The sequence below is a fragment of the Hyla sarda genome, unplaced genomic scaffold, assembly GCF_029499605.1.
Source record: "Hyla sarda isolate aHylSar1 unplaced genomic scaffold, aHylSar1.hap1 scaffold_71, whole genome shotgun sequence".
NCBI classification, from domain to species: domain Eukaryota; kingdom Metazoa; phylum Chordata; class Amphibia; order Anura; family Hylidae; genus Hyla; species Hyla sarda.
In genome coordinates, this window is record NW_026610729.1 from 491,408 (window position 1) to 507,406 (window position 15,999).

The window sequence follows — 15,999 nt, forward strand, 5'->3', positions numbered from 1 at the left end:
CTGTTGCATAACCAACTCCCAGCATGCACAGACAGCGCCCCCCCATATGTACAGGGTACATTCTCACGGGCAGGGGTTTACAGGGAGTTTCTTGCTGCAAGTTTGAGATGCAGCAAATTTTCCACCGCAGCTCAAACTTCCAGCGGGAAACTCGCTGTAAACCCCTGCCTGTGTGAATGTACCCCCAAAACACTGCACTAATACAAAATAAAGAAGTAAAACATTACATATACACATACCTCTACACAGTTACCCCCCTCCCCACCAATAAAAAAAAAAACTCTGCTACGGCACTGTTTCCAAAACGGAGCCTCAGGCTGTTGAAAATCAACAACTCCCAGTATTGCCGGACAGCCACCGACTGTCAAGGAATGCTGGGAGTTTTGCAAACAGCTAGAGACACGCTGTTTGGGAAACACTGCAGTAGGGTATTTTGGTGGTGGTGAATGCAAATCTCCAATTTAGGCCTCAAATGCACATGGCACTCTATCACTTTGGAGCCCAGTCGTATTTTAACCCCTTAAGGACCAAGCCCATTTTTCACCTTAAGGACCTGAGCATTTTTTGCACATCTGACCACTGTTATTTTAAGCCTTAATAACTCTGTGATGCTTTTACATATGAACTTTATTCTGAGATTGTTTTTTCGTGACATATTCTACTTTAATATAACGTACATTTTCGTCGATAGTTGCATCATTTATTGGTGAAAAATTAAACAATTTCATGAAAAATTTGAAAATGTTGCATTTTTCTAACTTTGACACTCTCTGCCTGTAAGGAAAATAGACATTCCAAATAAATTATATATTGATTCCCATATACAATATGTCTACTTTGTTTGCATCATAAAGTTGACATGTTTTTACTTTTGGAAGACATCAGAGGGCTTCAAAGTTCAGCAATTTTCAAATTTTTCACAATTTTCTAAATCTGAATTTTTCAGGGACCAGTTCAGTTTAAGTGGATTTGAAGGGCCTTCATATTAGAAATACCCCATAAATTACACCATTATAAAAACTGCACCTCTCTTGACAATCTCACCGGAGACCCCTTACCTTACAAACGGGGATGGGAGAGGGAGTTGGAATTCTCGGATGAGGAATGGAGACAGGCCATACGTCATTGCCATAAGGTAACCTCCTGTAAGGCCCTGGAAACCAATTATAAAATCTTAACCAGATGGTATAGAGTCCCGACCCTCCTGTCCAAATTCTTACCCGGGTTTCCTGATGCATGCTGGAGATGCGGGGAACCTGGTGGGTCCATGACCCACATATGGTTAAACTGTGCAAAGCTTCGCTCCTTCTGGGAACAGGTCTTGGATATAATTCATAGACTGACATCCATTAGATTGGAAATGGAGCCGGGACCCCTCTTGCTGTCCATCCTCCCCCCCTCTTTGCAGAGATGGCCGACTTGTCTCGCCAGATTTATGTTATTGGCGGCCAGAACAGTCATCCCCAGACTATGGAAGTCTACCTCCCCTCCATCCCGCTCGTCATGGCTCCAAGAACTCTCCCATCTTCATAAGATGTAGGAGATGTTAGCGGACTCCAGGCGACTCATGGACAAGCACCATCTTGTCTGGGGCCCATGGACCGATTTCCTCTCTTCTGCTGAATATTGAACTATCCACCTGGAGCCCTCAGTCTCACCCATTGGACGGCAGTCTGGACAGTGTTAACCCCCTCCAAACACTTCCGACATGGCTCCTACCTGATGTTGGCATACCATGTTCGGGGGTCTGACCTGTGCATCCCATTGTGAGGTAAACCTTAACTTGCTCTTACACCCTGTCTTCTCTTTCCCCCTTTCTTCTTACTGGCCTTCTTCTTTCTTTTCCTTTTCTTCCACTTCCATCCATCATGCTCCGTTTCTAACTATATTCCGCTCATCATGGAGCCCTACTGGACTATACGCGATACTTAACTGATTTGAGGCTCCACACAAGCTGCCCAACCCACCTAGCTATTCGGAGCTATTCATGTTTGTTGTTACTTCATTACTATTACTGTGAATTTGCTGTTGTAGTGGATAGGGATCGACTGATTATCGGTTTGGCCGATAATGACGATTTTGGGCATTATCGGTATCGGCAATTACCTATCCGATAATGCCCTGCACCGCGACCATTCCCCCACCAGAATATCGGTATAAGTTACAGCCCTAACCTGCACCGATTATCGGCCCTAAAAAAAAAACTATATCAGTCGATCCCTAGTAGTGGACACTCTGTGTCCACTTTGACATTTGTGTGTTTGTTCCTCTGAACATTTTCAATAAAAATTTTATAAAAAAAAAATAAAACTGCACCTCTCAAAGTATTCAAAATGACATTCAGTAAGCGTGTTAACCCTTTAGATGTTTCACAGGAAAAGCAGCAAAGTGAAGGAAAAAAATCCAAAACCATTTTTTACACTGGCATGTTCTTGTAGACCCAATTTTTGCATTTTTACAAGGGGTAATAGGAGAAAAAGCCCACCAAAATATGTAACCCAATTTCTCCCGAGTAAGGAAATACCTCATATGTGGATGTAAAGTGCTTTGTGGGTGCACTAGAGGGCTCATAAGGGAAGGAGCGACAATAGGATTTTGGAGAGTGAATTTTGCTGAAATGGTTTTTGGGGGTCGGATTTTAAGAAGCCCCTATTGTGCCTGAAGAGCACAAAAAAAAAAAAAAAACACATGGCATACTATTTTGGAAACTACACCCCTCAAGGCATGTAACAAGGGGTCCAGTGAGCCTTAACACCCCACAGGTGTTTGACTTTTCGTTAAAGTTGGATGTGTAAATAAATAAATAAATATTTTCACTAAAGTGCATTTTTTCCCCCTAAATTTACCATTTTTACAAAGGGTAATGGGAGAAAATACACCCCCAAAATTTGTAACCTCATTTCTTCGGAGTATGGAAATTACCCATGTGTGGACGTCAAGTGCTCTGCTGGTGCACTACAATGCTCAGAAGAGAAGGAGCACCATTGAGCTTTTGGAGAGAATTTGTTTGGAATGGAAATCGGAGGCCATGTGCATTTACAAAGCCCCCCTCTGGTGCCAGCACAGTGGACCCCCCAAATGTGACCCCATTTTGGAAACTACCTCTCACAGAATTTAATAAGGGGGCAGGGAGCATTTACACCCCACTGGCATGTGACAGAACTTTGGAACAGTGTGCTGTGCGAATTAAAAATGTAATATTTCATTTTCACAGACCACTTTTCCAAAAATCTGTCAGACACCTGTGAGGCGTAAATGCTCACTGTACCCCTTATTACATTACATGAGGGGTGTAGTTTCCAAAATGGGGTCACTTGTGGGAGGGTGCATTGTTTCGGCACACGTGGCCTTCAATTCAACAGATTTATCTCCAAAAGCCCAACGGCGCGCTCCTTGTCATTGTATTGATTGTAGTTTTCCCATCCAACTTTATCGAAAATTCTAGAATTGGGATATTAGTCCTCAGCTCAATATCAAAAAGATTAAATGGTGGATGTCTGGTATCAATAATAGAGAAAACAAAATTGGTATATAAAAATGGTATTTAATATGTATTAAATAGTGCGTTTATCGAAAATTCGTCAAAGACCTGTGGGGTGTTAACGCTCATTATACCCCTTGTCACGTTCCCTGAGGGGTGTAGTTTCCAAAATAGTCACACATGGGTATTTTTTTGCGTTTATGTCAGAACCGCTGAAAAATCAGTCAGCCCTGTGCAAATCACCAATTTAGGCCTCAAATGTACATAGTGCACTCTCACTCCTGAGCCTTGTTGTGCGCCCGCAGAGCATTTTACGCCCACATATGGGGTATTTCCATACTCAGTAGAAATCGCATTACAAATTATAATTTTTTTTTTCCTTTTACCTCTTGTGAAAATAAAAAGTATGGGGCAACACCAGCATGTTCGTGTACATTTTTTTTTTTACACTAACAGGCTGGTGTAGCCCCCAACTTTTGCTTTTCATTAGGAGTAAAAGGAGAAAAAGCCCCACAAAATTTGTAGTGCAATTTCTCTCAAATACGGAAATACCCCATATGTAGCCCTAAACTGTTTCCTTGAAATATGACAGGGCTCTGAAATGAGAAATGAGCGTCATGCGCATTTGAGGACTAAATTAGGGATTGCATAGGAGTGGTCATAGGGGTATTCTACACCAGTGATTCCCAAACAGGGTGCCACCAGCTGTTGCTAAACTCCCAGCATGTCTGGACAGTCAGTGGCTGTCCGGAAATGCTGGGAGTTGTTTTGCAACAGCTGGAGGCTCCGTTTTGGAAACACTGCCATACAATACGTTTTCCATTTTTATTTGGGGGGGGCGCGCGCAGTGTAAGGGGGTGTATATGTAGTGTTTTTCCCTTTATTATGTGTTAGTGTAGTGTTTATAGGGTACATTCACACGGGCGGAGGTTTACAGCGAGTTTCCCGCTAGGAGTTTGCGCTGCGGCGAAAAATTTGCAGCAGCTCAAACTTGAAGCAGGAAACTCACTGTAAACCCGCCAGTGTGAATGTACCCTGTACATTCACATGGGGGGGACAAACCTCCAGCTGTTTCAAAACTACAACTCCCAGCATGTACTGACCGTGCATGCTGGGAGTTGTACTTTTGCAACAGCTGGAGACACACTGGTTGGAAAACCTTCAGTTAGGTTCTGTTACCTAACTCCGTATGTTCCTACCAATGTGCCTCCAGCTGTTGCAAAACTACAACTCCCAGCATGTACTGATCGCCGAAGGGCATGCTGGGAGATGTAGTTATGCAACAGCTGGAGGAACGCAACTACAACTCCCAGCATGCCGAGACAGCTGTTTGGGCATGCTGGAATTTGCAGTTTTGCTATATCTGGAGGGCTACAGTTTAGAAACCACTGCACAGTGATCTCCAAACTGTAGCCCTCCAGCTGTTGCAAAACTACAAATCCCAGCATGCCCACAAAGCAAACAGCTGTCTCGGCATGCTGGGAGTTGTAGTTTTGCAACATCTGGAGGGCTACAGTTTAGAGACCACTGTGTAGGTGTCTCAAACTGTAGCCCTCCAGATGTTGCTAGGCAACTCACCGCCTTCCGTAGGATCCAGGGAGCCGCATCGCCGTCCTCTTCTGCCGCTGATCACCGCCGCCAATGGGTAAATGGACTTCGGCGCCGATCCCCGACGGTTTCCCCGTACTTCCTGGCCTATAGTGGGTGACCAATAGCAGGGATAGGAGGGGTGGCACCTTCAGGGGGATCGTGGGTGTCTTAGACAACCCCTGATTCCCTTATTTTCCGGGTCACTGGGTATGACCCGTAATTGCTGCAAATCGCTGGTGTGAATTCACATACCCCATATGTGGATGTAAAGTGCTCTGCGGGCAAACTACAATGCTCAGAAGAGAAGCAGCTCCATTGGGCTTTTGGATAGAGAATGTGTCCAAAAGTGAAGGCCATGTGTGTTTACAAAGCCCCCATAGTGCCAGAACAGTAGACCCCCCCCCCATATGTAACCCCATTTTGGAGATTACACCCCTCACAGAATTTAATAAGGGGTGCAGTGAGCATTTACACCCCACAGGTGTCTGACAGATTTTTGGAACAGTGGTCTGTGAAAATGAAAAATTTTATTTTTCATTTGCACAGCCCACTGTTCCAAAGATCTGTCACACGCCAGTGGGGTGTAAATGCTCACTGCACCCCTTAAATTCTGTGAGGGGTGTAATCTAAAAAAATGGGGTCATGTGGGGCGGAGTCCACTCTTCTGGCACTATGGGGGCTTTGTAAACACACATGGTCTTCAATTTCGGACACATTCTCTCTCCAAAAGCCCAATGGAGCTGCTTCTCTTCTAAGCATTGTAGTTCACATATGGGGTAATTCCATACTCAGAAGAAATGGGGCTACAAATTTTGGGGGGCTTTTTTCCTATTACCCCTTGTGAAAATGAAAAATTTGGGGTAGCACCAGCATTTTAGAAAAAAATATTAATTTTTAATTACCACGTCCAACTTTAGCGGAAATTTGTCAAACACCGGTGTGGTGTAAAGGCTCACTGTACCCCTTGTTACGTTCCTTGAGGGGTGTAGTTTCCAAAATAGTATGCCTTGCGTTTTTTTTTTTTTTTTTTTTTGCTGTTCTTGCACAATCCCCTATTGTGCAAGAACAGCAAAAAAAAAACAAAAAAACATGCCCCCCAAAAACTATTTCAGCTAAATTTCCAAAAGCCAAATGTGACTCCTCTTCTGAGCACTGTAGTGTGCCCGCAGTGTACTTGACATCCACACATGGGTATTTGCATACTCAGAAGAGATAGGGTTACAAGTTTTAGGGGACATTTTCTCCTATTACCCCTTGTAAAAATGTAACATTTGGGGAAAAAACTGCATTTTAGTGAAAAAAAATTCATTTACACATCCAACTTTAACGAAAAGTCATCAAACACCTGTGAGGTGTTAAGGCTTACTGTACCCCATGTGTTTTTTTTTTTTTTTTTTTTTTGCTCTATTCTGGCACCATAGGGGCTTCCTAAATGTGACATTCCCCCCAAAAACCATTTCAGAAAAACTCTCTCTCCAAAATTCCATTGTCGTTCCTTCCCTTCTGAGCCCTCTAGTGCACCCACAGAGCACTTAACATCCACATATGAGGTATTTCCTTACTCGAGAGAAATTGGGTTACAAATTTTAGGGTAATTTCTCTCCTTTTACCCCTTGTAAAAATTCAAAAGTGCGAGTGTAAAAAATGAAGATTTTGAATTTTCTCCTTCACTTTGAGATTCAGAAAGTGTTAACCCTTTAGGTGTTTCACAGGAATAGCAGCAGTTTGAATACTTTGAGGGGTGCAGTTTTTATAATGGGGTCATTTATGGGCTATTTCTAGTAAGAAGGCCCTTCAAATCCACTTCAAACCTGAACTGGAAAAATTGGAAAATTGCTGCTGTACTTTGAAGCCCTCTGATGTCTTCCAAAAGTAAAAACATGTCAACTTTATGATGCAAACAAAGTAGACATATTGTATATGTGAATCAATATATAATTTATTTGGTATGTCCATTTCCCTTATAAGCAGAGAGCTTCAAAGTAAAAAAAAAAAAAAAAAAAAAACACGCTACATTTTCTAATTTTTCGTCAAATTTTTGCATTTTTCACCAGGAAATGATGCACGTATCGACGAAAATTTACCGCTAACAAAGTAGAATATGTCATGAAAAAACAAATCTCTGAATCAGAATGAAAAGTAAAAGCATCTCAGAGTTATTAATGCTTAAAGTGACAGTGGGCAGATGTGCAAAAAATGCCTGGGTCCTTAAAGGGGTATTCCAGGCAAAAACTTTTTTTTATATATCAACTGGCTCCGTAAATTGTAAATTACTTCTATTAAAAAATCTTAATCCTTACAATAGTTCTTAGCTTCTGAAGTTTTCTGTCTAACTGCTCAATGATGATGTCACATCACGGGAGCTGTGCATGATGGGAGAATATCCCTTGCATGATGGGAGAATATCCCCATAGGAGCTGGACAGCTCCCGGGACGCGAGTCATCAGAAAGCAGTTAGACAGAAAACAGCAACTCAACTTCAGAAGCTAATAACTATTGGAAGGATTAAGATTTTTTAATAGAAGTAATTTACAAATCTGTTTAACTTTCCGGAGCCAGTTGATATATATAAAAAAAGTTTTCGCCTGGAATACCCCTTTAAGGTGAAAATGGGCAGGGTCCGTAAGGGGTTACAGACTGACCTAGGGAGAGAGGTTTTGTTCCACATGTACAAAAAATTTTCATTTATATCAAGAGGTGTTCAAAGCTTTGAAAGCTCTGCCATTACTATGTATATACGTAATTCAGCAGCCACAATGTCCCTGCAGTGTTGTGGTGGTAAGTAGCATATGCAGAAAAGTGAATTGACAAAGGTAATAGTTTACAGTAAGTCTGTGCTACATAACACACAAAGCCAATGTACGTAAAGGACAGGAACATTTTATTTAATTTCTAACCAAAAGTTTCAGGAGGGAGCAAGTGTTTAACATGTTCAAGTGTACTATAAAGTCTGAGGCCTAATGCCCCAACGTGAGAAAGTTTAGGAAATATCCATAGTCTGCACACTTTCTTCCATCACATCCAAGTTGAAATGGGTTATCTTCTCGGACAGAACTCCCGTTGTACCCTTCTTGTATTTGTAATTGCCTGTCCTGTAAAACAAAAATTATTTGTGTTGATCTCTATCGCCTTATTGTCACAGCTCACTATTACAATGGTTTTATTTAGACACCCCACAAGAAAACGAGTGCCCAGACCACACAGCGCCAAGTCTTCACACTCACCTTACTCCTTTCTTGTTAGCCACGTCGTGAGGACGGATATAATCCACCTTGTTTTTGGTGATCACGCACAGATCGATGTTACTTCCAGATCCCAAGTCATTAAAGATCCCGGAGGCAATAGCATCCCGCACTAGTAGTTTGGCTTCATCTTCCTGCAGGAAATATACACATCAGTCTCCACATAGTAACGAAGATGTCAGCTTGTCGGGTTACACGTTTTAGGGGTTTTACAGTGCACAGAAGTAATTTACCAATAAGAGGTTAATAAATTAAAGATAATACTGAATGGTGCAGAGCTACAATACTAGAAACAGCATTTAGATGAATGGTGCTGGGCAAGGCAAGAAGCATCTGTTTCTAATTTCATACAATCCCTTTAAAAGAAGAATTATGAATTCTGGGGGGAAAGGTTTTCCTTAAAGGGGTACTCCACAGCCCCAGTGTACAGTAACATCATGACACACGCCCTCAATGCAAGTCTAAGGGAGGGGGCGTGGCGGCTGCCACGCCCCCTCCCATAGACTTGCATTGAGGGAATGTGGCGTGACGTCTCGACCCCAGCACCCAGCGTTCAGAAAACATTTTTCCAAACGCTGGGGAAGTGGACTACCCCCTTAAGGGCATTTACAAGTTGACTGGGAACCCTGCCGATACACCCGTAACCATCACACACTGCTGTTTTTTGCATAGTATACTACGGTCACGTTTCTCGCTAAAACATTTGCAAATTCCTGATCATCTCTCTCCAGATATGGGGGGAATTTATCATTGGATCTTGGGTGAAGTTGCTTTTCTCAGTTTTTTTGCATAGAATTGAGAAATATATTACATTTTGTGCAGGTACACTAAAGAAGGCTGTGATATGGAAAAAAAACAAAGCCTTTTTATAGAGCTCTGCTTAGGGTGATGTAGATTTGCATTTAAATTCACACCAAAATACAGATTTTGCTACGCATTTGCATTGACATGATCATCACATATGATTCTATTGATACGATTCTATCCTTGAAAATCATATATAGATACGTGTATCTAGACGTATCCTTTGACTTCTATTGACAAATCCAACACACGCACCTATTTTGGTCCGTTTACATATTTGCCAGGTAGAAAATCGTAGTTGACCATGTTTTTTTCCCCCTGATTTAAAGGGGTACTTCCGTGGAAACTTTTTTTTTTTTATTTAAATCAAATGGTGCCAGAAAGTTAGATTTGTAAATTACTTCTATTAAAAAATCTTAATCTTTCCAGTACTTATTAGGGTCTGTATTAGGGATCGACCGATATCGTTTTTTTAGGGCAGATACAGATAATCGGTGGAGGTTAGGGCCGATAACTTATACCGATATTCCGGTATAAGTTATCGGCTATTTATCCCCCCTCGACACCGCTGCAGGTCATTGATTTAAAGCGGGCGCTTTAAATCAATGCACTGCAGTGGCTTTTGCGGTGCCATAGGCCGCCACCGCCGCCACCACATGCTTCTCTCCCTTACCTGTCAGTGTGGTCCGAGCCATCCATCCTTCCTTCCTGTAGTGTCCGGCATAGACGCCGCTGCGCAGTGACGCCCGTGCGCAGCGACGCACCTGACGTCACAGCATAGCGGCGTCTATGCAGCCTACTAGGCCGGAGCCTGCCCGGAGTGGAGAAGAGGACCCCCGGAGAAGGACAGCCCGTACCGGTGCACCCTCCACCCGGAATGCCGCCGGACACTACAGGAAGGAAGGATGGATGGCCCGGACCACCCCCATTACGGGTAAGTTTATTATTTTTTTATTTATTGACTCGGATGGTGGGGGAGGGGCCCGACCGGTATAGCGGTATGGGCAAAAATCCATACCGGTATACCGCCCAGCACTACGGTGGGGGGTGCGAGGCGGTGGGTCGGGGGGCGGGGCATTATCGGCTTATCGGCAAGGTAATTGCCGATACCGATAATGCCCAAAATCGTGATTATCGGCCAATAATATCGGCCATACCGATAATCGGTCGATCCCTAGTCTGTATACTACAGAGGAAATGGTTTTCTTTTTGGAACACAGAGCCCTCTGCTGACATTATGACCACAGTGCTCTCTGCTGACATCTCTGTCCATTTTAGGAACTGTCCAGAGCAGCATATGTTTGCTATGGGGATTTTCTCCTACTCTGGATAGTTCTTAAAATGGACAGATATGTCAGCAGAGAGCACTGTGTTCCAAAAAGAAAGCCATTTCCTCTGTAGTATTCAGCAGCTAATAAGTAGTGGAAGGATTAAGATTTTTAATAGAAGTAATTTACAAATCTGTTTAACCTTCTGGCACCAGTTGATTTAAAAAAAAAAAAAAAAAAGTTTTCCACGGGAGTACCCTTTAAAAACTGATTAAGAATGTTAGATTTTTTTCCCCCAATATTCACACACATGTACAGTAGCTTAGGAAGAGTCTGAGCGAGAAACCTAAAAAATTCATTCAATAAATAAAATGGACAAGAGCGTGCGAAAATGTACTACCCTATGTCTGAGATAGGATTTTTAGACTCCTCTAATTAGATTTTTAGCATATGATTTCATACCATTTTAGGCTGTACGTTTCAACAATATATTTCACGGATGCAAAAATAATGATGTGAATCCATCCTTCATCAGATCTTCAATCGCATGTGGACATTTAAAAACATGAGCAAAACAGACCCTGTTTATAGTGAGCTCTTTTGTGTGAATGAACGATCTGTCAAGGCGGCTCCGGAACAACCTATTGGCACCTGTGATCTACTGATGCCCAACCAACTGTAAAACAGCAGATGAACATCTGATTTTCTTAATTTCTGTAACATTAATTTAAGGATCTTAAGTTGCAATTCCCTATTAAAGCTAAAGCAGATCCAAGTGGGAGATTCACGATAAACCCAAAGCTGGCAAGGTGTGGATGAATCTGATGGGTATTACAGCACCAGTCAGCTAGTACTGCTATTTGCATAGAATTGTCCTCAAGTAAAAACCCGCCAGCTCACAGCTATTTCTTGCCTTTTGTAGAGATAAAAAATAAAAAACACCACAACCCATGTGTAATTAAAGCAGGGAAAGTTTTGGAGCAAATAACCAGGTCTGTGAGTAGTTTACAGCTGCGAAGTCCAAAGTACCTGGGAATATGTTACCCCTGGGCCTGTGCTGCTTCTTAAATGAGATTACAATAAGAGTGATGTACGGTAAGACGAGTCAGCTGTGACAAGCAGCTCTTTATAGAGCTATCTGTTTGCTTCCATCACTGTATCACACAATGTGTCCCTGGGCTCCAATGTGCACAGCCATTTACCAGCAGATGACAAATGGCCAACACTTGGAGAAGGCAGGAGAGAGGTCCAGATCGGTCACCGCAGCTGCGGCATGAGGCTCGTGGTGGCCTGTACCGCCCCAGAGTTCATTAAACTGACCGGTAATGGTTCTCTCAAGAAGCGCCAAAGGAATTCTCCAGTAAGGGCAAAAATAAACAAGTCAGACTGGATGGGCAATCTGAAACGGTGTCTGATAAATTATTTATAACGCACACAATTGTCTGCATTTAATATTGGAGCTGCTTGCGGCATCTTTAAAAGATGATTTATGTGCCGTAATGCTATTAAACTTTATATGGGCCCTCGGCTGGCCATAAAGTCTGCTGAGATTTAGAGAATGAGCTTTAAACTGTCGAGGCCTGCTTGATGGCAGACGTGGGGCTGTATTAAATCTTAGCTTTAAGCCGGCTGTCGGGAGGAAGGTATTTTGTGCAGGATCAGGTGCTGATGGATTATCTTGATGGGTCTTTTACGATTCAGCTATTGGAAGGAGGGCTGCCATGGATATTCCGCTTCCACTGTCGGCAGGTTAGGGAAATATTTTCAGGCCGGGGAACAGTGAACCGTACGGAAGATGACTCCGGCCAGGTGGTCGTGAAGTAATTTGGCAGCGGTGTTAACATTAAACACTTACTTTTACAGTCAGACATAAGCAAGGAAGTATAACATAGAAAGAATAGCTGAACCTGCACAGTCATAGATCTTCAAAGACAAAAATCTGATAGACCTACTAGTCCAGGAAAAATAAAAATAAAGAATCATATCTGCTAAATATATATGAAAAAGTATACTTCCCTGTTAAATCACTGATGCTCATATGGTCGCGATGGGTCTTTGTTTGCATGGTAACAATGATGTGCTGGGCTCACAAGCATCCAGTAAGTAGCTGTACCCCTATAGTATGTACCTCATGTAAACAGATTGGTGGGGGACCATGTGGGTACCGACACTGGAGGACTTAAAGGGTTGTCTGAGGACACAACTACTTTCTAGAAGTCAGGTCAGCTTATAAAAATAAAACACTGCCATTTTAATTGTGCCCATATTGCTGCTGATCTACACTGATCTATCCAGGCAGTTGAGATCAGCAGCAGTGTGGGCAATGTTAAGATGGTAGTGATTGGGGATCAGATTTCTATGCCAGTCTTATTTATTTTTGTATTTTAGTATGCACTCTCCTGCATTTATTTATTTTTTATTTCAGATTTATGAGCTAATTAAAAGGGTATTGTCCAGAATTTGGAAACAAGGTGAATGCTTTCCTGTTCCTGAAATACAATACAATGTGTGGGTTATGGACATCCATTTGGCTTCTGGAAATGCCACCATTGGGCATGATGTGAGCTGTAGTTTGGCATTAGCTGGAGAAGCCACAGGGCAACACTGCTGGAAGATCATACAAACACTATAAAGATATAACCCCTAATGAGAAAAGGTAAAGTAAGGCTTGGTTCACCCTATGTTAAGGCTCTACACTTGATGCACGCATGTAAAGTGCGTTACCTAACATCTCCAACTGGCTGCCCAATCTTGGCATACTAGGCACCCGATAGACATGGCAAGTGATCTTCCAATATGAATGGCAAAAGTTTTACCACTACAATGCTGAGCTGATGAGCAAAAAGGGGTTAAGCACATTCCTGTGTGTGCAGTAGGAGAAATAAACTGCTTTTAGCACACCAAAGCCTCACAATTATGAGGGACCAGGAGACAGGATGCAGGACTCGATGTCAGCCACATAATAAATGGCTTGTGTTCTTCCAATGACCACTTACAGCTGCACATCAGCTTGGATTCTATCTGAGGGCAATTAAATTTACACAGGGAGACATGGGAATTTTGTAAGATCAGGCAGGACGCAGATGAGGGAATACATACACATCCTACCTACAGTGGAAATAAAAAGTCTACACAGCCTTTTAAATGCCAGGTTCTTGAGATGTTAAGGAATAAGGCAAAAATAAATCATGTCAGAACGTTTTCCACCTTTAACGTGACCTATAATGCACAAAATTCAATTTCACAACAACCAAAACATTTTGAGAGGGAGAAACACACTAACCTGGTTGCCTAAGTGTAAACACCCTCTTAAGTGGGGATGTGGTTGTGTTTAGAAGTAACCACCTGGGGTCCAGTTTCAGTCAGTGATTGGCTGAGCTGGCAGGCTCTTCCGTGTGTGTTCAAGGGCTGTGCTCGAAAGACTGGAGAGTACCCGGCCTATATTTCAGCCCCAGCAGGCCGTTTTTTGCACAAAACCTTTAGGAGTCTGTTCGGAAGATGAAAACGAAGTTCACCTTTCAGCACGACGACCCAAAGCACACATCCAAATCCACACATATATGGCTTCACCAGATGTAGCTTAAAGTTCTGGAATGGTCCCTGACCTTAAAAGGGAAACGGACAGCCGGTTTACTAAATCCTATACACTCCTCCATCGCGCAGATATTCGTTTAGTGCGGGTGAACCTCTTGTCCGTTTCCCTTGAATCTAAACTGAACATCTGCGGGGTGATCTGAATAGCGATGTCCTTTCACTTGGAGCGTGTTTGCAAGGAAGAGTTGGCAAATTTTGCCACGTGAAAAAGTGCCTGCTACCCAAAAAAAACCTGACTGCTATAATACGATCAAAAGGTTAGTGTGTTTTTATTTTTACCATTAAAGATTTCAGTTTGTTTTGCAATAAAATTGTTCAAATCACATTAAAATGGTGGAAAAGTCCTGACAAGATTTATCTGTCTTATTTTTTTATCACAACATATTGGATTTATGCATGTTAAACCATTCTGCAGATACATTTTGCTAAAAACTTTAGCAATCAATCACTTCTACAATAAATAATACATGCAGCATATATATATCCATACACACGGATGTTGCAGAACTGAACTTGTCACTAGGCCCAGTGTATTATATTCTGTGCTTTTTCATAGGACTGCTGCTGAACCTACTGCAATAAAGGAGTCCTCTTCCAGAGATATTGAAGCCTGCCCAATGGTCACCTGTCCTTACAAGTCAAATAAATGGTCAGCGATATAATACAGAGAGCGAGCCTCAGAGCACCGCTACATCTGTATATACACCTACAGATGTAAAATATATTCAATCCATCCATGTACATGAACACAATGTCCACATCCTAGCTGTGATGCTGTAAGGCCTGGGGTGGCTATACACGCAGGCAGACACCCCCTTCACTGACTGCACCTCGCACATGCAATAAAATATGTTAATATTTCATTGCAGCGAGGATGCCAGGGTATAAATTCAGCATCTGTTGTCTGCAGGGTGACGGGTCCCCGCAGAGAGGCGCTCACTTTGTAATTGAGTTCTATACTGAATTAATCAGCAGTTTATCTTTCCTAGTAAAAGAATGTAAATCCAGGTTAGTGTCGTAGACATTATCTATTCATTTATGCCACATAACCTGCCAGAATAAAACATATAGGGCTCTAAACCACAACCTGGTGGAAAACAGCGAGACTGTGCTTTATTCAGCAGTAAAATGCCAGCAGCAAATGCAGCAGCAAAAGCTACAACCTCCCTCCATTAGTGTCCTGACCGCATAGGCTGATTCATTCAGGACTCTTTGGATTTCCAGAATATTCCCTACTAAAATATAACCAACCACCATAGTAAATATAAGGTTTTTTTTTTATGTCTCCAGCAGAAAATCGGGCAACTAAAATATGGCTGTCGTTAAAGCTTTCAAAAGGGGGTAGCCGTCCAGCTTCCAGAACAGCAACCTATGGGCATAATTCATCATTGCTCGCACCAGCACAGATTTGTGAATAAAATGTTACAAAAATAGCTTGGGCAAAAATTTTTGCACATTTGCCATTCTGCACTGCAAAAACCATAAATCCCCCCAATGTATTTATACAGTGATCGAGGAGCCAAGAAGTGTGAAAGCTGAGAAATGCTGAAATAAATTATAGCTTGGGTAAGAAAGCTATCCCTTCCCAATACCTCATACTTGTGTTTTAAAGGAGTAGTCCAGTGGTGATTCAGTGGTGAGCAACTTATCCCCTATCCTAAGGATAGGGGATAAGTTGCAGATCGCGGGGGGCCCCAGGGGTCGGAGCCCCGACAGCCCGCTGGAAGGGGGCGTGTCGACCTCCGCACGAGGCGGCGGCCGACACGCCCCCTCAATACAACTCTATGGCAGAGCCGAAGCGCTGCCTTCGGCAATCTCCGGCTCTGCCATAGAGATGTATTGAGGGGGCGTGTCGGCCGCCGCCTCGTGCGGGGGTCGACACCCGCTATCTCGGCGGAGAGCCGGGGCCCCGTACAGAGAGATCGCAGGGGGCCCCAGCGGTCGGACCCCCCCGCGATCTCAAACTTATCCCCTATCCTTAGGATAGGGGATAAGTTTTTCACCACTGGACTACCCCTTT

At 42.9% G+C, this 15,999-nt stretch overlaps 1 protein-coding gene across 1 annotated transcript in view; it reads right to left on the bottom strand.

Moving 5' to 3' along the window:
• Nucleotides 1-7,931: 7,931 nt before the first annotated feature.
• Nucleotides 7,932-15,999, bottom strand: part of LOC130344236 (proteasome subunit beta type-7-like) — an 86,143-nt gene continuing 78,075 nt past the window's right edge. The window contains exons 7-8 of the mRNA XM_056554411.1: nucleotides 8,296-8,447; nucleotides 7,932-8,163 (exon numbers count right to left, since the gene is read on the bottom strand). Coding sequence (XP_056410386.1) covers nucleotides 8,052-8,163; nucleotides 8,296-8,447 — 264 coding nt within the window. The 3' untranslated portion in view covers nucleotides 7,932-8,051. The remainder of the gene's footprint in view (nucleotides 8,164-8,295; nucleotides 8,448-15,999) is intronic.